The sequence below is a fragment of the Nomascus leucogenys genome, chromosome 6 (genome assembly GCF_006542625.1).
Source record: "Nomascus leucogenys isolate Asia chromosome 6, Asia_NLE_v1, whole genome shotgun sequence".
NCBI classification, from domain to species: domain Eukaryota; kingdom Metazoa; phylum Chordata; class Mammalia; order Primates; family Hylobatidae; genus Nomascus; species Nomascus leucogenys.
In genome coordinates, this window is record NC_044386.1 from 104,327,800 (window position 1) to 104,354,876 (window position 27,077).

At 39.3% G+C, this 27,077-nt stretch overlaps 1 protein-coding gene across 1 annotated transcript in view; it reads left to right on the top strand.

Annotated features, from left to right (window-relative positions):
• AKAP13 (A-kinase anchoring protein 13) overlaps window positions 1-27,077 on the top strand; it is a 335,978-nt gene that overhangs the window by 80,212 nt on the left and 228,689 nt on the right. The window contains exon 2 of the mRNA XM_030814959.1: window positions 17,545-17,588. Coding sequence (XP_030670819.1) covers window positions 17,556-17,588 — 33 coding nt within the window. The 5' untranslated portion in view covers window positions 17,545-17,555. The remainder of the gene's footprint in view (window positions 1-17,544; window positions 17,589-27,077) is intronic.

Sequence of the window (27,077 nt, forward strand, 5' to 3'; positions counted from 1 at the left end):
ATGTTGGAAAAGCATTCTTATATTTCTCAGGGTAAAGGAACTTTTGAGGTATTCCATGAAGACTTATTAAGGCTGCAAGAAACTGGAATTGGGAAGCCAGTGTGTTTTTCTAGTCTGGCCCTCAATTTGCATTACATGTTTGAAATAGCCTGAATATACTCTGTTATGGTCGATGCCCCTTTTAGACGGTCCGAGTCTTATCCCTTCTAGAGGTATATTGAGATTGGAAAATCACACTATGTTATGACTTTTCATGGTTTTAGTAGTTGTCCTCTAAGTTTGGACTATTTAAAATCTCTAGTAGCAGATGAGAGGTAGTAAATCTTTGGAAACAGACCGAGATAAAATTAAGTTTTGGTAAAATCAGTTGTGATTTGTAGCTTGGAAGAATAGGCATATTAGCATTTTAACAGTATAGCTTTGATGCTTTAAAGAACACCAGGCTACTAAAGAGATGTCTTGGTTCTCTCAGATGAGTTCTGTTGTATCACTTTCAGATATTTTGTTCTTTATCCAAACAAAGCAGAACAAGTAGTTTCTAATATGAACTGGATTTATAGAATTTTGTATAAAGTCTGACTTAAAATATAATTAAATTAATATTTGGGGAATGAGTTTAGTCTTTACTAATTTTTTTAGGTCAGTGAGCATAACTTCCGTGAAGCTGCCCCCATTTCACCCTTTATGCTTCACAAATACTTTTAGAATATTTTCACTGCCTTGCAATTAGGAGTTTACATACAGGTCTCTCCTAGCAGATTGAGAGCTCCTCGAGGGCTGTGACTACCAGTTGATCTGGCCCTTATTAGGTGTGTAAATTTTTTTTTTTTTTTTTAATCAGAGTTTTGCTCTTGTCACCCAGGCTGGAGTGCAATGGCGTGATCTCAGCTTACTGCAGCCTCCGCCTCCTGGGTTCAAGCAATTCTTCTGCCTCACCCTCCCCAGTAGCTTGGACTACAGGCGTGCACCAGCACGCCCAGCTAATTTTTGTATTATTAGTAGAGATGGAGTTTCACCATGTCAGCCAGGCTGGTCTTGAACTCCTGACCTCAGGTGATCCACCCGCCTTGGCCTCCCGAAGTGCTGGGATTACAGGCATGAGCCACTGCACCCGGCCAGGTGTGTAAATGTTTAAGAGGATAAATGAGAGATCTCATATGCGGATATATGTCCTATTGCAACCAGAAAGTGCCTCTATTAATAAGGAATTGCATATAATAGTGCCTTCTAGAATAGATAGACCTGAGGTTAGGGCTGTAGTTGCTGTGTACAGTGGATATTACTATTGGGTGTTCCTGTCAGCAGGATTACCTCTTTCCAGGTAGTTCCAGATTGTGACAAATGGATTAATCCGGTAAAGACAGATGCTGTTTTAGGTATAAAGTTTAGCATTGATCTCTAAGTGGACTTCTGGAATAGCTGTTCATTCGGAGTCATCACTTGCAGGCTGTTTCTGGTGGACCCACCACCTGCAAGATACAGATTTATTATTTGACCTGTTTTCCTCCAGCCCAAGGATACTGTGATTGTTAAGCAGCATGCATTAAATAACTAACTCATCTGCCAATAAATGTGCACATAGACTTTGGCCAGAACACATTAGACCCCTGAACAGAGAATCTTACAATACTAATGCATGTATTTCAGGTGGCAAAGAACTAGATTAGTCAACTAAAAGCACATGAAAACTATCAACTCCAGTTTAACAATCTACATGCCATGTCGGTACAGAACTTGTGGTAATGTGAATGGCATTTTTAGCAGAGAATTGTATTATTTAAAGACAAAAGTTCATGAGTGTTCTGAAATAATGGTACTGTTTTTCAACTTCTCGCTACAAGGGAAAGGCAACCTTCAATAATCTCTCTTCCAAGTAACATATGGGGCAGTACTAAAGAAAACTAAATCAGCCGGGCGTGGTGGCTCACGCCTGTAATCCCAGCACTTTGGGAGGCGAAAGTGGGTGGATCACCTGAGGTCAGGAGTTCGAGACCAGCCTGGCCAACATGGTGAAACCCCGTCTCTACAAAAAATACAAAAAATTAGCCAGGCATTGTGGTGGGCACCTGTAATCCCAGCTACTCGGGAGGCTGAGGCACAAGAATCACTTGAACCCAGGAGGCGGAGGTTGCAGTGAGCCGAGACCTCGCCATTGCACTCCAGCCTGGGTGACAAGAGCGAAACTCTGTCTCAAAAAACCAAACCAAATCAAACCAAAACAAAACACAATCTGCATTCCTAAGAGTCCATAGTAGAGGAGGAAGAACTGCCAATGCCTTTTTAAAACAGCAGTTTATAAGAGTTGTGCCTGATTCTGTTTGGATGCTATTAAAGGTAATTCACTTTCAACTCAGACATACTGCTTTATAAAACAAACGTAGGTGTTTAAAACAGTAGCATTAAAACATTATAGTTTGTTTTATAGAGGAATAATCTGACACCTAGAGAGATTACATGGTTTGTACAAGGTTCTTTCAAATTCTTAACTTGTTTAGAGGCTCACGATCGGTCTTTTTAAAATAGCTTTTCCCTTTCCAAAATAGCTTTTCTCATCCCTCCTTGCCTTTCGTTTTGTAGCTTTAATAAAGTCAGTATGCCCTAGTCACTTTCTTTTGTTTAAAGTAGCCAGCATGCATCTGACAGACATGCAGTTAGACAAAGGCTCAGTGCTTTAAGCATTGACAGTGAAGAGAGTTCAGTGATTTTATGTTACTTTGGAGATGTGGGGAGAAACAGATGCAGCAACTCAGGAACATTCAATTTTATGCTTTCTTTGAGCTATAACATCATGACTGCAGTTGATTAAGTTTCAGTGTAATTTTACTCATTCTTATCCTTATTATCTATTCACTTTGTAGTGCTTTTAAACAAACATCTGGCACTATCTTAGTTACCTAGTTTTATGTACCTTCCACGTCCCTTGCGACTTCATGCTGGGCTCTTGTTGCCAGCCTGTTACTGCCCTCATTGTGGAGGAAGCTGAGATTTTCTACCAGGCCCAGCCATGGAATAGTGACAATTGGTGTTCAACACAATGACACAAAGCATTACAGCATTATAAAGAACTGTTGAATTGTTTGAAGATATTTTTAAAAAGTTTAAAAATCTTCTTTATTGGCTGGGCGCGGTGGCTCACGCCTTTAATCCCAGCACTTTGGGAGGCCAAGGCAGGCAGATCGCAAGGTCAGGAGATCGAGACCATCCTGGCTAACATGGTGAAACCCCGTCTCTACTAAAAATACAAAAAATTAGCTGGGTGTGGTGGCAGGTGCCTGTAGTCCCAGCTACTCGGGAGGCTGAGGCAGGAGAATAGCATGAACCCAGGAGGCGGAGCTTGCAGTGAGCTGAGATGGCACCACTGCACTCCAGCCTGGGTGACAGAGTGAGACTCTGTCTCAAAAACAAAACAAAACAAAACAAAAAAATAACTTCTTTATTTAGGGTATAATTTAAACACAATAAAATTCACGCATTTTAAGTGCTTAGGTCAGTTGGTTCTGATAACTATATGTGTAACCACCACCACAATCAGGAAATAGAACATTCCTATCACTCCCAGGTTTCTTCTTGTCCTTTTGTAATCGCCTCCCCCCATCCCTGGGTCCAGGCAAGCACTGGTTTAACATTGTGTCACTACTTTTGCCTTTTCTAGAATTGCATAAGAATGGGATCACATAATAGGTAATACAAGTCTTTGAACTTATACTACCTCTGTTTATTTTTTCAAATTGATTCGAATATTTTCAGTCATTTGCATTTCCATGTGTTTTTGAATCAGCTTGCCTTATGAAAGACTACTGGCGTTTTTATTAGAAATGCATTAAATTTGTAGATCAGTTTGGGGGAAAGTTGACATTTAATGATATTAAGCTAATATATTTACCATATATCTCTCTAGTTTAAAAGATCTTTAGTTTTGTAATTTTTTAAGCAAGTTTTTCAGTCTTCAGTATGCAGGCCTTACACATTTCATTAAATTTGTCCCTAAGTATTTCATGGTTTTTTATGCTATTACAGTTATTTGAAATTTCAACTTGTAATTGTTTAACAATGCTATGATGAAGAATTGGTTAGATTAGATCTGAGTTTAAAGTCATATACTAGGTTAAAAAAAAAAAACAACAAAGCAGGAAGCTGGTGTAGTGGTGCCCACCTGTAGTCCCAAGTACTCGGGAGGCTGAGGCAGGAGGAGCACTTGAGCCCAGGAGTTGGAGTCTAGCCTGGGCAATATAGTAAGACCCATCTCTTAAAAAAAAAAAAAAAAACAACAACTCAACAAATTTTCATAACTTCAGCAGTTCAATGAAAATGGTTTAGAAGAAAGGTTAAATACATGGCTTTTTATCAAATTATTAAAAAGTTATTGCTAGTCTAAATTGGGGTAATATAACACTCGTTCTGGATTTAGAAATAACACATTTAAGAGAAGCTTCAATGTTCATTCTCTGAATTTCAACTTTTGTGAACTCCTCTTTTTGACCTTTTAAAAAATGTAGACAAAGGATCTTGCTATGTTTCCCAGGCTGGCCTTAAACTTCTCAAGGGAGGAGATGCTCAAGCAATCCTCTCCCCTTAGCCTCCCAGGTAGTTGAGACTATAGGTGTGCACCAGCACACCCAGCTTTGAACTCCTCTTAGGAAACTCTTAGAGGGTTTACATATTACATATAGGGGAGGAACAAAATTAATTTCTCCACTTGAACTAAGATAATAAAAAATAAGGTTGTCATGAAAAATACAGACCTGGTGCTTTAAAACATTTTAGCGTTTGTAGCTGTGTATGAAAAGATAAATAGCACTTATATAACAGAAATGCATAATGATAAATTGTTGTTTCTAGTAAATGTGGAAACAGGCCATATTACTATGTATATGGCACTTTAAATATTTAATGTACGTGACATATACACAAGAATATAGCTAGAGAAACTGCTAGACATCTACTAAATAGTACCCTTTCCTTTAAAATTACTACACTTCAAAAATTCAAAAAATACACATAGGTGTTTCATAAAATCACTGTTGTAACAGAATGACCCACGTGCTAATAATTTGGTCATAATAAGCACATAAGGAGCACAACTGGCTACTTTCCCTGAAAACTGTTACAATCAAAAATTAAATTAATTTAGGGAAAAAAGACTGAAGATTTCAAGGTACGGGGTCCTAAAAGTAAAGCTACTGCTTTGCAGGTTTTGTTAACTGGGTGCGGGCATGGGGGTGGGAGTGAAGAGTAGGGATGTAGGCTTACAGACCTCGGTCATCAGGAGAGCAATTTGATGTGGAAGGCACAAGTAAGAGAAGATGTAAACCACACAAACAAAAAGTATTTGAAAGGGAAATAATTCAATTCAGCAAATATTTGAGTGCATACTCTAGACAGAGATTAGAGATAGAATGAACTATAAAAAGTCCAAATAAACTCTCCAGAGAATGCTGAGACCTTGGCTTTCTGATTCTCCACATCAATTAAATAGGCCCCACAGCAGGCCCCCACTGCAACACACAAGTTGGTTCAGTGCTAGATTAGACATCGTTAGAAGATGGCCAAAATTCAGACTCATCTGAAAAACCAAAGAACTCTGGTTGCTCCAAAAACCCAGAGACAGCCAAAGCTCAGAATCAACTAAACATCCCATGTCAGCTGAAGAATGATGGACTGCTTTGGTCATAGTAAGAGGGTCATGAGACGGGAGGGAGCTGAAGCCCAACCCCTTGCTAGCCAGGGGCCTTCCTCCTCTGTATAAAACAGAGTTAATAACCACTCGCCTCAGAGGCCTGTGGTAGGTCAAATGAGATGCCATCTGTGCAGCAATTTAGTGCACAGTAGATGTTCTGTAAACTTCATCTTTCACTGACACTAACCCAGTAAACAGGCATATCTGACTTGGGATAAGCAACAAGAAAAAAATGATAATGGGAAGCAATGAGGAAATAAAATCCTCACTTCTTACTTGAACAGCAGAATCCTTAAGAAATACAGCTCACTCAACTACTAGTTTGAAAGTTTAAAGTTAAAATCTCAGTGATATCAGTTCTTTCTCTAGGTGACTTACATAGGATGAAAAAAGTGTTCCCAACTGTAAACATGGGTTTCTCTATCAAACATGTGGCTGACTCTCCATCAGCAGGAGTAGCAGTGGTTAAAAAACACAAGCTAACATGTTCTCAGCTCTTCCTCCAAGAGGTAAAAGCTCATAGGTCCATTATTTTCATAGTTTAAAAAATATATTCCTGATTCCCTTCTTTCCCTCTGCTCCACTCCCCAAATGCTGTCTTTAAATAGTCAAATTCTCTGCTAAAAATGCCATTCATGTTATCACAAGTTCTGTATCGATGTGGCATCAGTGTTGATAATTAATTTTCATGTGCTTTTAGTTGACTAACCTAGTTCTTTGCCACATAAAATAAATGCGTTAGTATTTTCAGAAATATCCCTGCTCAGTGTGTAAGAGCAAGAATGACTGTCTAAGGGATTACTCATGCCAGGAATGTTTTATGAGTAGAAATTCCCCATTAGAAATAAAATTTTTCATTGAAGCAATTAACATTAACAAAATTTTTAAAAGGGGACTGCTTAGAATATTGAAGTTTTCCTCATATCTGCAGGATTTTCACTTAATTATGACATATACAAGTTTTTAATTTGAAGTCTTGTTTAAAACTTTTCCTTCCAATTTTGATAGGTGGTTTAACAAAAACCTGCCACCTTGTGTTTCCAGTGTCATTGTTCTTAAGATGTTAAAGACTTAGTATTGTGAAATTATAACATTGAAGACAATATTTATTCTCAAGACAAGAATCAATTTAATAATTTACAAGGTAACTGACATTTTTAATGTCTCTGATCCCCTCTGACACTTGTGTGACTCGTTCGATAGTCACATAACGTGTCTGAGAAGGTGGGCTGTGTGTGCCTCGGAAATCATTCCTAACAGGTCGCGCATTTGTCCAGGTAAGGTCATCCAGCTCAGTAATGTCCTCATCTGTGTGAGAGCCTACTTGCCTATATTTAGTCTTTCCAGGTGGTTTATAATTGGTTTAGCCCATTGGGCGGCCTGCTTTTTGGTTGATACAGGCTGGGGAGGATGAAGGAAGTGTAAAGGCTTGAATTTGGCAGTCTCTTTGCCGGATATCTATTTTAACCCCTCCTGAAGTTAATTTACATAAAACCCAGCTGTGTAAGAATTTTTCTAAATTTAAAGTTTATTCTTATTACCGTAGGGATAGGAGTGTCAGCACTTAACTGAATTACGGCCTTGCTCTCCTGTGTCTGGACCTCCTGGCAGCTTACGGTTCCCGTTTCCTTTGGATAACAGGATACAGCTGGTGGCAAAATTCTCACCTGTGGAATGCCCAGTGGGAGTTTTCTTCTCCATATAGATCTTTGCAAAGCAGCAGAAACCATTTTTGCAGGAAACCACAAGCCTGTGTTAAACACCAAAAGAGAATTGAAATAACATGTCCATGAGTTCCTCTTTCCAGAGGTACCAACCATCATGTGGGATCCTAAGTATAGTGTTAAGTAGCTCTTTGTCCTCCTCTTCACTTTGAGGTCGTCTAGTTATATGATGTTGAATTCCCCAGCTCTGGTCCCTGTTACCTCTCTGGCAGATTAAGCAAATTGCTTCAGGCTGGATTGCTTAACACTTAGCAGAATTCATGCTGCCTTTAATGAGCTACCAGTTTAACCTTCTGGGGCTAGAGTGATTAGACATTTTTGTTTTGATGGGTTGATTTTTGTACTTACAGCTATAACTGTGGATCCCTTGCCATCAAACTATGGTGCAGCAAAGCAGCTGATGGATTTCTCTGTCTCTGATGTTCATGTGAAACAGTTACTTCTCTAGCATTCGTTGGGGGCTCAGTACTGTGCCAGATGCTGTGGCATGAGCAGTAGTGGTATGGAGGGTGCTACAGGAGACATCTGCAATGCAATAGACTAGATTAAAAACAAGTTAGGGAGAGAAGGCAAGCACGAAAATAAAAGAAAAATAGAAGAGAGTATTTGACTTACTGCTGATAGTGTGGGTTAGATTATCAGTGATAATCCTATTAAAATCAGCAAGGGTGGAGGGCATGAACATGAGCAAAGACGTGAGGACTGGACTGAGCATGGTGCATGCACGTGAGGTATGCAGGGACTGGATGGAAGGTGTGAGGTATGCAGGGACTGGATGGAAGGTGTGAGGTATGCAGGGACTGGATGGAAGGTGTGGTATGGAGAAGAGAGTGCTTAGTAGGACTATATAGATAATGAGGGACCCTGAACACTATTTGGAGGCACCAGAGGGGTAGTGGGGGCATGGTGGATGGCTTCCGAGAGCTCACCAATGATAAACGTTATGTTTAATAGAGTACCTTATCTGTTGGAATATATATTTCCCTCACCATCACCTTTTATTTAGAATTAGGGATCGACACAGTGATGAGGATATCCTGAGAGATGTGGTAGTTGAATGTGATACAAGGTTAGTGCTGAAAGGCTGTCATGTAATTTATACCAGGCAAGAAGAACAGGAACTTACTTTATTAAGTATTTTCTTATTGCCTACCACTGTGTTAAACCTTTAACTACAAATTTTATGTATTCCTATTTTACAGATGAGGAAAATAAAGCTTGGTAGTTAAGTAACTTGTCCAAGGTAACACAGCCAGTAAGTGCCACATTTACAACTCAATTCTAGGTCTTTTTGTTTCTGTCTCTGAATTACATTAGTATTCTAATTTTTACCTTACATTAGTCTGTTAGGGGTCATCAAATGATTCTTAAATACTAGAAGGTTGTCTCTAATCTTAATGAGGACTCTGCAATCATCCCTTCCTTTAATATCTATTCATCCAAGTGGCGTGTCCATCGTTGTTGTAAAATAAGTACGTTTAATTTTTTACAGAAGAAATGTAGTGAGCTTAATCATGTGCTGGCCATGTGTGTCTGTGGATGCAGCATTTAGGAATATGGGTCCCAGAGTACAGGGCTCCATCTTTAAGCTCTGGAGGTTGGAAGCTCTATAAAAACTAAGGTGGGTTAAATGTGTTCCCAAAACTGTGATCACATTTTATGTTTATGCGTTTCTCTCCCTTTCTTGAGTCATGGTAGGTTACTATTTGAGTGCCATGCCCTAGAACTCCCTAAAGTAAAGGCATTGGTATCCCAAAAGAACTGTTCTAAAAGATTACTTACTTCTGTGAAGGCAGAGAGGGTGCTACAGAATGAAAATAGCATTTAAGGAAGGTTGAGTCAGAGGTGTGAGTGGGGCATAGAGAGATTTTCTCAGGGTGATAAGGCCCTGGTGCTCAAGTCTACAAGCAGAGACAGGCACATTGGCAGTGAGTCCTCCTTGGGAAAGAAGAATGATCTGGGCTACTTCCAAGGCCCCTTCTACCTGTAAGTTCTTGTAACTTGGGATTGGGATTAAGAAACTCCAGGGGCTGGTATAAATTGATTGGGCACCAGCTGTTGTTTGCTGCAGCTCAGGGAAGACATGGTCGGAGTCTGGCCTGGCCCTGTTGGCTGGGGCCCCCAACAGATCCTTGCTGTGTCTGGGTTTGAGTTTAGGCCACACAATTACAAACTTTTTCCAGTGCTGCTTTTTGTGAACCTTTGAACCTGCAGTTGTGAATGAACAGAAATTTGAACTGAGCTTAAAAAAAGAAACAAAAAAAAAAGAAAAAGAAAAAGGCAGAGCTTTGTTGATACCACTGCCATTATAGGGCCATGATTTCTTTTTTCCCCATTTAGCTGCAACACATTTATTTTTCCCTTGTATAATGGCTGAGATTTCTTTAGTATGGAGCTATGTCACAGTGGTTTATGTATTTTCTTCTCTCTCTCTGCCTCTGTTTCTAAGGCCAGGCAACTTTGAGGTATATGGATTGACCTGGATGCCTCTTGTGACTCCTTCCCCACGATCCCCTGCATGCACTTCCTATTCATCTTTGTATTTCTCAGCTACTCACTGTGCTGTCATATCTGGCATGTGCAGTTCCTTCTGTCCTATGCTTCTCCTCCTGTGTCCACTTGGTGGAACTTTCCCCGTGGTTTGCTTCTTCCAGTAATCTCTGTCTGGGCCCCCCATCTCTAGAGAGTTTATTGCTCCTTCTTGATCCTTGTAACATTTTTATTATTGTGCTCATCATACTGTAATACCTGTTTACATACATATGACCCTTTACTAAAGTGATAGGAACCACATATTATTTATTGCTAAAGCTCAATAACTTAGTACATGTAATTTTTAGGGGCTCAGAAATGTGAGATTATCTCCCTTTATTGAGTTTTTATGTGCCAGGCACATATTATAAATCTATGTCAAGAAAAAGATACCCTAAACATCGAAAAGATTATAGTGTACTCTCCTACACAACTTTCAGAGTAAACTCTAAAATGATTATAAGGATGTCAGAGTTCTGATTTTTTAAAACTACACTTAACTTACTATTTTAAATTATTTGTATTTCATTATTGTAAGAGTTCTGATTTTTTATTCCATGACAGTTACATTGATTTTGTGTTTGTGCATGTGTTTGGCCCAAACTCAGGATCATTTATGCATTTTGGGTAATCCAGCGTTGATAAAGAATAAATTAAATGAGTGAACGTGGGTGTTACTGTTTTGTCGTTGCTGTTGTTTTAATTTGCTATGTTCTTTTGTTTTACTGTTGAATGTTATCCTGTGTTAGACTCTTCATTTCCTTCATGTCCTACCTACCTGCTTTGTCCCACTCCCAATCCTCCGCCCTACCCATTTGGGCTCAGTGCTTTGCGTTTTGTCTTGGTGGCTAGTAAGTACCATCATATGATAGTGGGGCAGAGCAGGGCTAACTGTTCTGTATGAGAATCAGACACATATTATCAGTCTTAACATCATTGTTCTCGAAGTGTGGGTCATGATTCCAGAGCAAAAGCATCACCAGATTTGGTCTCCCGATTTCTACTCTTTCTGGTCCTGGGAATGAGAATCAGCCTTATTTAACAAGGCCTTAAACTGATGTTCATGTGTACTAAGGTTCAAGAATCGCTGCTTAAAACTAACTGCTCAATTATTAATGTAGCTGCAAACAAAAGTAAAGCATTCATGAGGGTCTTGTAAGACTTCCTCAGTCCCTTATTCAGGAAATATATTTGGCCCATGTGGTATTTTACTTTTTTGGTAGAACTTGGCATCTTCAACAGGAAAAGCGTATTTACTTTTTGTATCCTGGTCTTCTTCCGTTGTTCAGAATTTCTAGCTCATACTCCCAACCTCCCCAGCCAGGGCATATTTTTATAGCCAGCAGCCCAGGCTCCGTGGGATGAAGGAAAGAGTTTTTGGATCCTGTTATTTTCCTGGAGGAAAAGCGGAACATTGACTCTTAAAAGAATCCAAAGTATGCATTGTCATTTCCACGTTAACCCTCGCCCGAAATTTTTGTGGGTTTTGAAGGATTGACTGTAGTCCAGTCTTAGCAGGATCCCTGGCCATGGAAATTCATTTGAAGCACATTGTGCCATGGAAGTACCCTGCAGGTAAAAATGCTCTATTTATATTTGGCTGAGTCCCAGACAGCTGCCATCTGCCTGTTGGGACTGGGAGCAGATGTGGGGGTGATTTGCCCCCTCCTATTTTTTGGTGGATTTGGAAGCTTTCCTGTTGAGAGTGACAAAAACCCTGTCAATTGATGTGGTAGGTATGTCAGACCTGGACAGCTGGTCCTTAGGAAATATGCTGAGATCACCAAGTTAACAGGTACAGAAGGGTTTCCAGTTTGTTATATGATGTTGGGCCTGTGACTCCCTACCCCCTTTTTAGGGACATGTCATTAACGGTGGAGCGCTTGTTAAAGGCTTCTCTTGTAGCATGTGTAGGTGTGGCTAAAGAATAGTGAATTTGATTGATGTTAATGTACATCTGGATACATTCTCATTTTAATTTTTTTTTATTGGTTCTAGGGACTTTTGGTAAAGACTGTAGATGTCTTCAGTTTTACACATTTAGGAAACAGTGTCTTTTTACTTATTTCCAGTACAGTTGTGACATATTGAATGACAAGGGACTTTAAAACAGACGTGCTGTGTATGATGTTTTCTTCCTGATTAAAAAGTAGTATCTGTTCATTATTTGAACAGTTACAATTAAGGAACAGATTATTTAGGGATGAAAATTTCCTGTAATCTCCAGAGATATATACACTTAACATTTTGGTGTTCGTTCCTCCAGTTTCTTTTCTATGATTATTGTATTTTAGAATTGTAGTTTACCCACCAATGTATTTTAAGAAGTTACCAGAACGGCATCTCTGAGTATCTGAAGCCTTTCGTTTAGCCATTTATGGATTTCAAAGTATCTTACGTGGGGTTAATCTCCATTGAGACTCAGGAACTCTGCAAGAGGGAGAAGCAGTGGCTTCTGCTATGTGCCTGTCAGTGTGCTTTAATACTTTACCTGGATCATCTCTTCCACTAACGCCACAGTATAGGCAAGCATTATTATGCTCTTTCTGCACATAAGGAGACTAAGATTCAGACAAGTTAAGTGACTTGCTCAAGGTAATACAGTTAATTGTAGAGGACTTCGGATTTAATTTGATTTGTTGTCTAGAGAATATTGTATGGCACCCTATTACTTTACTGTATTGAGATGTAGGTGGTGGGGGTGGGGGGTGGTTAAGCTGAAAATATCTGTGAGATGTATAAAGCTGTTGGGTAGAGACACACCATTTCTTTCTTCTTCATATTTATTTATTTATTTATTTATTTTTTGAGACAGAGTTTCTTGTTGCCCAGGCTGGAGTGCAATGGCGCGATCTGGGCTCACTGCAACTTCCACCTCCCAGCTTCAAACGATTCTCATGCCTCAGCCTCCCCAGAAACTGGGATTACAGGTGCCCGCCACCACTCCCGGCTAATTTCTGTATTTTTTGTAGATACGGGGTTTCACCATGTTGGCCAGGATGGTCTGAAACTCCTTACCTGAAGTGATCGGCCTGCCTTGGCCTCCCAAAATTCTGGGATTACAGGTGTGTGCCACCGCGTCTGGCCTAAGGGGACACACTGTTTCTTTGGCTTATTAAGAGGTATTTGGTTAGTATGTAAACATTTTCGTAGCTTCTGAGGTTTTGCAGTCATTTGTTCAGACCTATGGGTTGGTGGAAATGCTTTCTGTTCCTTCTTCCAAACCAATCACGCAGCCATATAACTTCATGCCTGAGTTTCTTTGTGGTCCTCTATAGTGATTGAGTTTTTACACAGTTCTTTGCAGCAGCATGAATTTCAAAAATCTCCAAACTTTTGCTATTGCTAATCTTTGTAAACTTTGCACACCCGGCGCTGGTACATTCTGATGATGGTGTCCACACTGCACTCTATGAAGAGAAGACTGATGATTATATTAAAATGTAGGAAGAGAATTGTAGCAGCAACTTTTCCTTCTCTAATCAACACCACCATAAGAGACTTACTGTGTGTGGTCAATGGGGGAGAATGTTAATTTATAAATTGAGATAGTTGTATTAAAATTGAGTGACTCTTATTTTGACATAAAGTGAATGTGTCTCTTTTATACAGCAGAAAACTATTAAATTTGTTTTTTCTCATCAGTATAAAATAAAGTGGAAAATGTGGGAAGAATACAAATCCTTAACTTCTGTGCTTCTGCTTATTTCCCACCCCTCAAATTTCTGATTCCTTACAACTGTAGCTGGCTTTACTACTGAGTGCTGAAATTGATGAACATACTTAAAACCACATCATTTAAGACTTTGAATTTTGACATTTCCTCCTCTTCAGTCTTTCAAATACTAGGCAACCTGTAGGGTTCCACTGTCTGTCATGTACTGTCCCTGTGTTACATGAAAGCAGCCCCAGTGAACTTGTGAATTTGCTCAGTCATTTCACTGGCTACTGGGTGAGGAAGAAGTAGGATTTTCTCTCTTAAAATTCCTTGATGAAATCATTGGATGGACATGGTGTGTTTCTTTAATTTTCCTTTTGGTCAAAAAATCTACTGACAAAGCAAAGACTTTCAATTGGTCTTGGTCTTTCAATAGGTTTAGTTTTTCAGTGTGTTTACTCTGACCAAAAACTGCCTTCCTGTAATATGCTCCTTCCTTTAGAACACAGTTCTTAAGTAGAGTTTGTTTGTTTAAATGTATAAAATAAGTTAATCCATTATATGCAGCGAGGTTTTGCATCAGAACCGAGTTCTCAATGTTTTGGCAGGTTTAAGTGTCTAGAACACCTTTCACCTGTTATTTGTATTACTTGCTTTTTTATTTTTGGGGTAAATGATATCTTTTCAGGGAGGTCTTCCCTCAGCACCGTGTTTAAAATGGCGTCTCCCTCATTTGCTATTCCTTCTTCTGTTTTATTTTTCTCTATAGAATTTGTTACTATGTGAAAACTATTTATTTTAATGTTTTATTTATCTGTGTTACCCCTGGAATAATATCTATGAAGGTAGGGATTTTTGTCTGTTCCTTCTGTGCCTGCAGAGTCTTGAGGAGTATGGTGTCTGGCACATTGTAGGTGCACAATGACAGCTGAATTAACAATGTCAGGGAGAGTTTGTAGGATGGGGCTCGAGGTGCAGGGCAAGTCAAGATTTGAGGTCATTAGCAGGAGATCCTCTTACGATGTGGAGGGAAAACCCATGTTTTAACGTCAGACTGGGTTTGAATCTGGTCTCTCCAACTTACCCTTTGACCTTGGTGTTAAATGATTTAACCTTTGAAAGATCAATTTTTTCACTAGTGAAATAGGGGAAATAGTGTCTTTTTAATGGGGATTAAATGTAATATCAAATATAATGCTCTGTAAATGTTAGTTTTGTCTTTCCCCTTGTGTGCCAGGGTGGTGGAAGTTTGAAAGCAACCTGAATTTATCAGTCTGTTTCTGGAGCCTTCTGGGGTCATTACTTTGATTACTTTTGACAGATACATTCTTTTCAGCAGCCTGTGTTGCCAGCATAACAATGACCTGTCCCTTTGACCAGTGTGAGGGACAGACACTTTGTCATCCCTCTTTTAATCCGTGTATCAGAACAACTCTTACGAGTTCTGGTTTTGAAACATGTTTAGAGGAGTTTATAATTCCAAACAGTTCAGATGACATCAGCCCTTTCTTAGAGTCCTCTGAGTTTGCTCAGCTTCCTCATTCCAGTGCGGTGGGAACCATTCAGTTAAATTGATGTCTGTGGTCTTTACACATAGTCATCCTAAGTTTCTTGCAAATCACGAAACATCAGAGGGCTACTAAGTCACTAGTTTGTCTCTGTAGATTTCTCTAATCCAAGCTTGTCCAACCATGGCCTGCAGGCTGCATGCAGCCTGTGAAGGCTTTGAATGTGGCCCAATACAAATTCGTAAACTTTCTTAAAACTTTGGCCGGGCATGGTGGCTCACGCCTGTAATCCCAGCACTTTGGGAGGCCAAGGCGGTGGATCACCTGAGGTCAGGAGTTCAGGACCAGCTTGTTCATCATAGTGAAACCCTGTCTCTACTGAAAATACAAAAAATTAGCTGGGTGTTGTGGCTGGTGCCTGTGATCTCAGCTACTTGAGAGGCTGACGCAGGAGAATTGCTTGAACCCAGGAGGCAGAGGTTGCAGTGAGCCAAGATTGTGCCACTGCGCTCTAGCCTGGGCGACAGAGCGAGACTCCATGTCAAAAACAAACAAATTATGAGATTTTCATTTTTTGCAATTTTTTTTAAAGCTTATCAGCTATTATTAGTGTTAGTATATTTTATGTGTGGCACAACACAATTCTTCTTCTTCCATTGTGGCCCAGGGAAGCCACAAGATTGGATGACACTCTTTAAATTTTTGTGGATTAACAAGATGTTAATTCCTGTATAAATTTCACTGATATTTCTTCTGCTTGATGCAGGAACACTTGACAAGTTAGTTAAGGAAGATTGGTCCATAAATTTGTAGGTTCTTTCATTCCCATATCCTAGGCAAGTCTGAGCAGGACCTGGAAAGCTGATTAAAAGTCCAGTGAGCACAGTGAGGTTAATTTTAAATTAAATAGATATTTAATACATTGAGAAGGTACTCAAGCCTTTCAATCTTTTATTTTCATCCATGCTTGCTGTTTGAATCTGATGGGCTTGAAATTGACTTTGTTCTTCTAAAAATGTTGGTTGGTTATTGCTGTCTTTCCCAAGTTTGGTTTTCAGTGTGGATTTCTGCGGATAATTTTTGCACCTAAAAGTACAAAGTCATTAAGTGAAGGCAGTCAGGAAGGAAAGAGTACCCTGAGCCAGGAGGTCTGTTATAGCGCATGGGGTGGACCAGAGAATGAATGGGCATGGGCATGGAGATGGTTCAGTCAGTGGGGGAAAGCCACCTGCTTGTCAGCTTTCTACTGCGTTGTCCAGCAGAACACATTGAAGCTTGGGACCTGCAACTGGTGTGGAGATGATTGCATTTAGGAGGCTGGTGTAGATTTTTTTGCCTCTAAGTGTGTGTTAACTGCTTTTTGGTGAAGTCGTGATCCGAGACATACACAGCTTGATCTGTGGCAGATCTGTGAGGACTGTAATATCGAGATGGTTCTGTTATTCGAGTTAGGCATGGCTGGGCTACCAAGGCATTGCTTTTCAGTCCAAACATTCATTTTAATTTTAGTGAGGCTTTTGTGATTTGTTAGAACACAGAGTTTGTTATTTTGTCTGTTTTTCTTTGCATGTATGAATGACACTTTATATTTTGTTTATTTTGCTGGTTAGTATGTGCCTTCATTTACCTATTGTGAGTAAGAAACTTCCTCAGATCAAATTATAGTGAAGTCACTTGGTTCTGTTTCTCTGACTCTTAAGAGCATGAGATCACTTTATACTCAAACTCAGGGTGTTTGGTAAAGGACCTACCATTCTGAGCGTTTATAGCCTAGATGAAGTCCTGGTCCAATCACCAAGTGAAACTTTTAAGAACATGCTATTCTTAACGTTCAGGAATTCAACCCTGGAAGCCTTCTCTAAATCTTAATGAGATTTTTATGAGAATTCATTTAGTGAACATAACAATCAGGGAATCCAGCTATTAACTTTGAGGAGGGTCATGCCTTTTAGTGGTTAGAGAGGCAAGCTGTAGCCTCCCTGCTCAGAGAAGGGGAATTGAGGAAGAGCGTTCTAGTGGTCCCTTGCAATCCTCCCCTCACTTTCCAGGCTCCCTAGTAAGACCGGAAGAAGTCCCTGAGTAAACAGCATTTTGTGAGTTTGAGGGACTATGTAAAAATGTAAGTGAACATACAATGGTTTTGCTTTGATAACTGTTTTAAATATCCTGTTGGTTGTTGAAACGTCTGTGACAGTGAAGCCTTTTGTCTTTATTTTTCAATCGGAAGTTCTTTCTTCCCCATTTGAAAGATTGAGTCTAGAATCAATCCCTGACCCTGCTTCCTTCCTAAATCTCTTAGGGTATAGCATACAGCTGGGCATATGATAATCTCGGGCATGGGATTGTACTCATAGAGCTATGCATGACACCTAGGACTTTAGGTGGCTTATATATTTTTGATGACAACTTTTAATTTTATTCTCATTTATTCCATTTCTGTTTCAGTGTCCTGGGTCATGAAACTTAATCCACAACAAGCTCCCTTATATGTGAGTAAATCATGAGATTTCTTATTATTTTGTATTTATCTGTTCTTTTTACTTGTTATAATAAGCCACACTCTCAGGTGATGGATTCTCAAGGAAAATTTTAACCATATATGCATGAATATATTGGTGTAAGACACTTCAGAAATTGAGTTTGATTTAGTGAATACTAAATGGCTAATCTATGCATGGAACTGAAAACAAATAATACCTGTAAGACTCGAGAGTTAATTTAGTCAGGGCGATAGTATGCACGTATGAAACAAATTGTCCTGCCAAACAGTACTGTAGCTTCTTATTTTTTACCTGCAGTTCATTTCTGTAAAAGTGGTGTGGAGATCCTCCTACTGCCACTGTGATTTACCTTATGTTGCAACTAGGTGGCAGTATGTCATTGGCAAGAGTGCTGTTTTCTTTAGGACTCATCTCCCTAAAGTGAGGGACTTCTCTCATTCAGTGGGTTGTCATTTCACTTTCTTGATGCTCTCCTTTCAAGCACAAAAATTTTCAGTTTTGATAATGTTCTGTTGTTGCTTTTTTTTTTTTTTGGTGTCATATCTAAGAAGAATTCTTTGCCTAACCTAAAGTCACAGAGATTTATTCCTATGTTTTCATCTAGGAATTTTATAGGTTTAGCTCTTACATTTAGGTATGTAATATGAGAGTTCCTTTTTGTGTATTTTGTAAGGGAAGAGTCCAACTTTTTTCTTTTGCATGTGGATCTCTAGTTGTTCCAGCAGCATTTGTTGAAAAGACTATTCTTTCTCCCACTGAATTGTCTTGGGCATCTTTGTTGAAATTGATCGTAAGTGTGAGGAATTTTTTCTGGACTCTGAATTTGATTCCTTTCATTTAGTTTGTTTTTGATTTCTTTCAACAGTGTTTGGTAGTTTTCACTGTATAAACTTGGTACTTCCTTGAAATTTGTTGCTTATGATTTTATTGATTTTGATGGTATTGTTAATTTTGTTATCTTAATTGTTCAGGTTTTTTTTTTTTTTTTTTTTTTTTTTGATGGAGTCCTGCTCTGTTGCCCAGGCTGGAGTGCAGTGGCGCGATCTCGGCTCACTGCAAGCTCCGCCTGCCAGGTTCACACCATTCTCCTGCCTCAGCCTCCCAGGTAGCTAGGACTATAGGTGCCTGCCACCACTCCTGGCTAATTTTTTGTATTTTTATTAGAGATGGGGTTTTACCATGTTTGCCAGGGTGGTCTCGAACTCCTCACCTCGTGATCCACCCGGCTCCCAAAGTGCTGGGATTACAGGCATGAGCCACGGCGCCTGACCAATTGTTCAGTTTTTAATTGTTCATTGCTTATATATAGAAATACTGTTGATTTTTGCGTTCTGATCTCTGAAACTATAGCCTTGTGTCAGAGATGAGTTACAAACTATAATCTAACTTATTTGGCCACAGTTTTTAAGTGGATGCCTTAGGATTTTCTCTGTACAGTATCAAGTGATCGGAGATCGTTTTCTTCCTTTCCAATCTGGATGCCTTTTATTTCCTTTTCTTGCCTAATTGCCCGGAGAAGCATCTCTGGTACAACATTGAATAGAAATGGTGAGCGCAAACATCCTTGTCTTTTCCTGATCTTAAAGAGAAAGCATCCAAGCTTTCACCATTAAGTATGATGTTGTTAGGTGTGGGTTTTTCACAGGTACCTTTTGTTAGATGAGGACGTTCCCTTCTATTCCTAGTTTGACTATTTTTATGATGAAAACATGTTGGATTTTGTCAGGTGATCTTTCTGTGTTGAGATGGCCATGTGGGTTTTTTCCTTTCATTAATGTGATATATTACATTGACTCAATTAAATAGTTTTTATTTATTTATAGAGATGGGGCCTTGCTCTGTCACCCAGGCTGGAGTGCAGTGACATGATCATAGCTCACAGCATCGTGGAACTCCTGGGATCAAGGGATCATCCCACCTCAGCCTCCTGAGTAGCTAGGACTACAGGTGTGCGCCACCATGCCTGGCTATTTATTTATTTATTGAGACAAGTTGCTGTGTCACCCAAGCTGGAGTGCAGTGGCATGACCATGACTCACTGTAGCTGTGATCTCCCAGGCTCAAATGATCTTCCCACCTCAGCCTCCTGAGTAGCTGGAACCACAGGCATGTGCATCCATGCCCAGCTATTTTTTTTTTTTTTTTGTAGAGACAAGATCTGACTATGCTGCCCAGGCTGGGCTCAAGTGATCCTTCCACCTCGGCTTCCCGAAGTGCTGGGATTACAGTGTGAGCCATCCTGCCCGGCCTGTTTTTATTTTTAGAGACAAAGTCTTGCTGTGTTGCCAGGCTACCTTGGTTGAATTTTTAATGTTAAGCCAACCTGGCATTTCTGAGATAAGTATCATTTGATAATGCTGCACAATCTTTTGTATATGTTGTTGGATTTGTTTTGAAAGTATTTTGAGGACTTTTGTGTCTATACATAGAGATATTTTCTATAGTTTTCTTGTGATGTCTTTGGTTTTGAGTATTAAAGGTTTTTGATTAGGGAACTGTTGTAAATAAGTAGTTGTGTTATGCAGAAGGATGGCTCCCCCAAATTTATTCACTTCTTAATCCCTAGAACCTATGAATATTTACCTTACATGGCAAAAGGAACTTTTCATACTTGATTAAGTTAAGGAGCTTAAGATGGGAGGTTATTCTGAAATATCTGAGCGTCCCATTGTAATTACAGGTATTCTCATGAGTGAGAGGGAGTATCAGGAGAGTCAGTGGTCAGAGATTTGAAGATGCTACACTGCTGGCTTAGAACATGGAGGAAGGAGCCCATGAGCCACGGAATGCAGCTCTAGAAACTGGAAATAGCAAAAGAACACTTTCTCCACATGGAGACTCTAGAAGGAACACAGCCCTGCTGGTACCTTGATTTTTAAACAAGTGAAAGTCATTTTGGACTTCTGACTTCAGAAATGATAATATGATAATACATTTGTGTTGTCTTCAGCCACTGAGTTTGTGATAATTTTTTGTAACAGCAGTAGAAAACTAATAGAGTAGTAGTTTTAGAAAATTAGTGATAAAGGATAATTGGGAAGGAGAGGATAAATGCAGTTAGGTCAGTTAGAAACTCTGATCTTGCCATCATGGAGCCTGAGAACTTCAGAGTTTATAAATGCTTTAGCTAATATATGCTTCAACCTCTCCCTTTTAGACATGAGGAAATGAGGTCTGAAGATGTTGTGATAAGATGGCACAGCTAATTAGTGGTAAATTGTGAATTGAACCTTTGTTTTCTGGGCTTAAGTCATAGAAACCACTGTAAACCTTGTTAAGCTTTAAAAAGTTTCATTCTGTTAGAGAAGCACAGCTCAGTTCTGAGTAACAAAGTTAATACACGAAGTGCTTTGTATATGTTTGTGTTTAATTGACTTGAGCAGGCTCTACTGAAGAATACTTCTTTAAACTTCAGGATTCAAGTATGTCCATCAACAGTAATACTTAATGGGGCAATATATTATCTTCTTTTTAAAAGGAGAGTAACAATGTATTGGATTCTCAGTGAACTGAGTCAAGTTGCAGGGATTTATGCTGTTTTGGTGAGGAAAAGTAGCTGTTTTATGATAGCCCATTGAGCAGGGTGATGGGGGCAGTTCTCTGCACCTAGGGAAAGAAAGAAGCAAGAGAACAAAGATTGTGAAGATTTTCATTTGGATCATATTTGGGATCTGCCAGGGGTGAATGTCATCAGTAGAAGAGAGAATATTGCTGCTAAATAAGGAAAAACACTGTACCCGGAGAAGAACTTTTATCTGTCAGTTAAGACAAATAGGCTGGACTCCAAATAAATATTTTAATCAGCCTTTGAATAAAGATGTGTCCAGAATACGTTGCAATAGTTAAAAATGTAAGGAAGGTTCCAAAGTGTACAGGTGGCAGTACTGTTGGATGTTTAAATTAAGCTCTTTTAATGAATTATTTTCAATGAAATGTTCACTATAAAATGTGCAGGACCCTGGCCTGAAGCTTTGGAGTCCAGTAGCTCAATATGGCTATGCCTTGGTTTTCCTGTCTGTTAGCTCTGACTGCATGAGTACAACCTTTATGTTAGGCAAGCTAGTTACATCACTAAGTTGGATTTTTCCCACAGCCGCCACAAAAGTAATGATTATTGCCAGATGAATTTATAAGAATTGCATTTTCAGCTCCATTTAGTAGTAGTGCTAAAAACTCTGAGTAGCTTAGTAGTATCCTTCTTGGTATGAGGGCCTGGATCGTTTAGAGAGAGGAAAGATGGAGAGGCAGTGGCAGATACAAGAAATATTTCAAAAGAAACAGCAGGGCCAAATGCTTTATTAGACACAGGGAGTGAAAGAGAACCATGAATGACAGTTGATTGAGAACTTGAGTGTGAGTGACAGCTGATGCCATCATCAGGTATAGAGAAGAAGGAGATGATGAGCTTGTTCTTTACACATGTTAAATAAAGTCACATGGGTGTCCTGTTGATAGGTGGAGGTATGTGCTTGAAACTACAGAGCAAGGAAGTTGGTTTTGAAGTGAAGTCGTTTGAGTCATCTCTGAGAAATTGATTCTTTTGACTGTAAGAATAGATGAGCTCTTTGAGAAGGTAAAAGAGTGTATGGAATTAGTATAGTGGACTCTGGTGTAGAAGACAAAGTTGAGTCAAGAAACGAGTTCCAGAAACCTGGGTTGCATTTGAGCCTTAAACATTTTGTTCCTGGTGTTTCTTAATTTCACTTATACATCAGGATTGGAAGTAAACTTTGGGCTGGAGCTGGGCAATTTATTCTTTTATTCAGGTGCCTTCTTTGTGCCAAGACCTGTTCTGGATGCTGGAGATTTAGCCATGAACAAAACAGAAGGTCCCTGTTCTCCTGGTACTTGCATTGTAGTGAGAAGAAGGAAGACAGCAAGATAACATATCAGGAAGAAGAGCTCTATGAAAATAAATGAAATGGCGATGTGATGGTGCCTGACCAGGGGTTATTTTATATTGGGTGGTCAGGGAAGGCCTTGGAGGGGCATGTCACTTAGGCTGAGACCTGAAGGAGCCAGTATGTGAAGCTCCTAGAAGTGTTCTAGCCCAAGGGAACAAATGCAGAAACTCTAAAATGAGAAGTAGTAACTTAATATGTTTGAGGAACAGAACAGTGGCTGGGGCTTAGTGAGTGCAAGGGGGAGGGGTCCAATCTCTTCTGCATGAGGTTGGAGATTTAGGGAGGGGATGAGGAAAAAGCTGGATCTTGTAGGATTTAACAGACTATTGGATAATCTCCCTGGGCCTACCATCCCTCACATCTGAACCCCACTACAGCTCCTATCCCTGTGTGTACTCAGAAAACATTAGAGCTCCTTCTGGCTTGAGGTCAAGTCAGACCTCTTAGGGATGCTGGGATTTATCCTAATGTGGATCTGCTGACCCTGGGCAGGTGGGATTCTTAGGTAGTTTAAACATACATATTTTGGACTACCCTTTTGAGGAAAAAATAGTTTTAGTCCTTTCTATTTATCATTAAGATCCACATTTAGATATAAATGGATGTTCTTGAATTAAGGAATATATATATTTTTAGCAGATTTGGCTCTTACGAGAGGACAGTGTAATAAAGAATACTTCTTTGTTTTTATATTGTTTCATGGCTGGATTGCTTTTTGGGAGGAAAAAAACTATATATTTTCAAAACTTGCTTCTGTTACTCCATTTGTGAACCTGAATAAGTGGTGTATAATATGATTTAATAGTAGTCCTTTCATTCTCTCATTTTCTGTGGGTACTTTACCTGCAGTTGTGTAATTCATTTGCATCACCTGTAACCTTTCTGGATGACAGCTCCTTAAAAACAAGAGCTCATGTTTGCATAGTACCTCATAGTTAAGAAAGCACATTTGCACGCCTTATGTTAATGCATGCAGTGCTCACAGCAATGTTACCAGCGCGAGAGCAGAGGAAGCTGCATCGTTACCCTCGTCATACATAAGGAAACATAAGCTTAAGACAGTTCATCTAGTGAATGGCAGAAGTGGGGCTTTACCCAGAAATAGTTACTCTGAAATTCATTTTCATTCTCCTATATACCAAGCTGTCTTATTACAAATACCAAGTCCACAACTGTTCCATAACACGCAAACATGTCATAGCACTTAATATTATAGAGACTTGCAGAAATAAAGTCCTTTTGAAGAATAGGTAACCCAAGTTTACTCTTCCATTTCGTGTTTTAAAAGATTTAATGGGTTTTATTTGAAATAACTCCAAGCCCAAGCACAGTGGCTCATGCCTGTAATCCTAGTACCTTGGGAGGCTAAGGCAGGAGGATCGCTTGAGCCCAGGAGTTCAAGGCTGCAGTGAGCTATGAACATACCACTGCACTATAGCCTGGGCTACAGAGCGAGACCCCATCTCAAAAAACAAAACTTTAAATGTACAGAGAAGTTACAAGAAGAATACAATAACTTCACCTCTATCAACTCTTGTTAAATGTAGTCACATTTGCTTATTCTCTGTATTATATATTTTTATTTGTTTTAGTCATTTGAAAGTTGCAAACATTATACTCTATTCCCCTTAAATATTTCAGCTATATTTCCTAAGAACTAGGACATTCTGCTTCATAACCACAGTATAATTAACAAAAAACAGGAATTGTAACATTGATGTAATACTCTTATATGATGTAAGTCTATATTCACATTTCTCTAATTTTCCCAATAATGTCCATTATAGCACCCTTTTCCTTCAGTCCAGGATTTAAACACATTATATCTCTTTAGTCTCTCAATTTTATTTCGTAGCATGTTTTGTCATGATTTTGGCAATGGTACTACATGAGTGATGTTCTTGGAGTATCACATTAGGAGGACACATGATGTATTCTTTTCCGATTATTGGAAATGTTAACTTTGATACCTTAGTTAAGGTGGTATTGAATGTACATAATTTATCTGTTCCAGTGGAATTGGGCATATGAGAGATGGTATGAGTAGTTGTTCACTTTCGCCCTCTAAAGTTGTTTCTGGTTTGGAGGTATCTTTTGCATATTAGATTTTCCTAAAATGGGGTACACTTGTTCTGTGCAAGGTATATCCTTGAATATAGGTGAAAGGGCTGATGTCAACAGAGAGCTCATTTTGAGTGATAAATTGCCTGAGGTTTAAGGGAGCATTGCCTCTGCCTTTGTGTATACACATGGTTATTTAAGAAATGTAATTCTCTGCTGAGCTATAATGACCATTTTTAATATGGAACATAGTAGGCACATTCATTGAGTGAGTGAATGGACTACAGTTTAGATAAGACTACTAAAATTTTAATGAAATTCACTTCATTTAAGAGCTACTTTTCTTAAAATTGCTCATTTGTTTCCCAGGTTTCGTTTATTAATCTGCCTAGCATAGGCAGAGTAGCTGGTGATGTCATCTTTGTTATTGAAGGTGTGGCCAACAGGGAAATGAAGGTGATAACCTTGTCTTTATGGTGCATGTGGAACCTTTGAAACTGTAAGGAAATCCTTACAGCATCCCTGTGAAGTACAGCTGAGTGTGTTTGATAGAGTTTTATTATAGAGATGCATTTTGTGAGATATCTTAACTAGTTGAAGAAGCGTACTAGAAATAGTGCCTATATCTCTCCAGTCCTGAATTATCTTAGTTCTTTTGGGAGTTATAATCTTAGCCATTTGTTTATGGCAAGCCATGTGACTGCTTCTATTTTTTATGAACATAGTACATGCACCCTTTGTCTCTAGAGCTCTCCTCCCTGTCAAGATACAAAGCATAGTCTTGTCCTAGATGAGGTAAGGGACGAGGGATGCTGTCAGATGATAAAAGAAAAAGCCAAGCACATGAAGGAAAGGTTGGTATTTATAAAACAAACAGAATGGGCTCTATCACCACTCCCACACTCTAAGCCCTACCGGATCTAGCAACCTAGCAACTAGACTCTAGAAACAGTAAATAAATCCTCCCTCAGACTAACAGCTGAAAAGGAAACAAGAGTTTTAGACTTCTGATGAAAGAGGAGGAAAGGGTCTTTGGATGCCCCTTATCTCAGGCTTCAGGCTTAGTCTGGAAGAGATCTGTCTAGGCCAGGCCTGAAGCTCTGCAAGGTACAAGGAAATAATAGCTATCAAGAATTAGGCGACGTGGATGAATCCCATACTTGATATGCCAGAGAAAGTCACTTCCTCTGTCCTCTCATCACTTTACTACACCCAAGTGAATGTCCTACAGTCAGCTTTACATGTAGGAATGGACTTTATGGGAGAGGTCAGGACTGGTGACAAATTTGATGAGTCATAGGAATCGTTGTATGTTAGGAGTGGTTGAGCCCAGTCTTCCGGAAGAGTGAGGATACTGAACTACAGAGAGAGATTGAGGGAAGTTGCCTACAGTTTCACAGCAGGTTACGAGAGGTCTGAACAGGTAGCAGAATCTGCAAATAATTAGCTTAGCTGGTGTACAGGAGGCAGGTCCCTAATTGGTTTGAATTTAATACTCAAAGTACATGCACAGAGAAGTTATAGTATAAGATTCAGAACAAATGGGCTAAGTAAGAGAAAAAAATGTAGCAATTGGAAGATGAAGAAGAGAGGAATATTCAAAAAGATAGCATTGTACTCCTTTCTTGGTGGGGTGAACAGGTGAGGATTAGACTGTCTTTATGGATTATAGGTACATTGGAAAATAGTTTACAGTTATTATTTGAAATCCCTCTATAGTGAGGGAAGTAGTCAAGATAAAATGTGTTTTGTGACTTTTGATATAGGAAAGTCAGTATTAGCCATCTCAATAAAGTATATGCTCAGCTATTTCATCTTTATACTTAGAGATTCCTCAAGAGGATGGTGACACATTAGCTCTGGATCAGTGAGAGTAAGACCAAGGCCCTGGAACAGTAAGGCATTTCTCTTGTAAAGCTCAGCTCCCGCGGTTCTTTGATGCTTTTTCTGTGTTAGAATAATGTTCTTTACTGGTTTCCAACATGTTTCGGTGGGCATTGGACCCTTGTGGTTAATGATCTGTGCAGCTGTAACGCCAGAGTGGATGGCTCTACGGAACACTGACTCAGATGGCTTGTATTCGATGCTGATGATTCACTAACTAAAACGACTATAAGCATATCTCAGATTCTTCAGTTATAAACTTGCTTTTTTGTGTCTCTTAAGATTTATGGTCTATTGAACACATCTCTGTGTCTCCCTCAGGAAAGCCAAACAGCATATTTTTGCCCCTGCAAATTAAATACTTTTTAAAGCCAGTGAGATACTCAGATGTGAGATTTCAGTTTTTTCCAAGGCATGCTCGAAGGTAATATATGGGATAATAATCATTACCTGCCATATGTTTGGGATAAAACCCACACTTATTAGATTTTCAAGGGGAAGAGCCATTCCAATTATAAAACAAATTTCCAGAACCCCAACAGATCTGGTTGATTATGTTGTCCTTCCTCTCTTGTTTTCTCTCAGTACCAAATGTTTTTGCATGTAACTGCTTGGGGAGGAGGCAAAA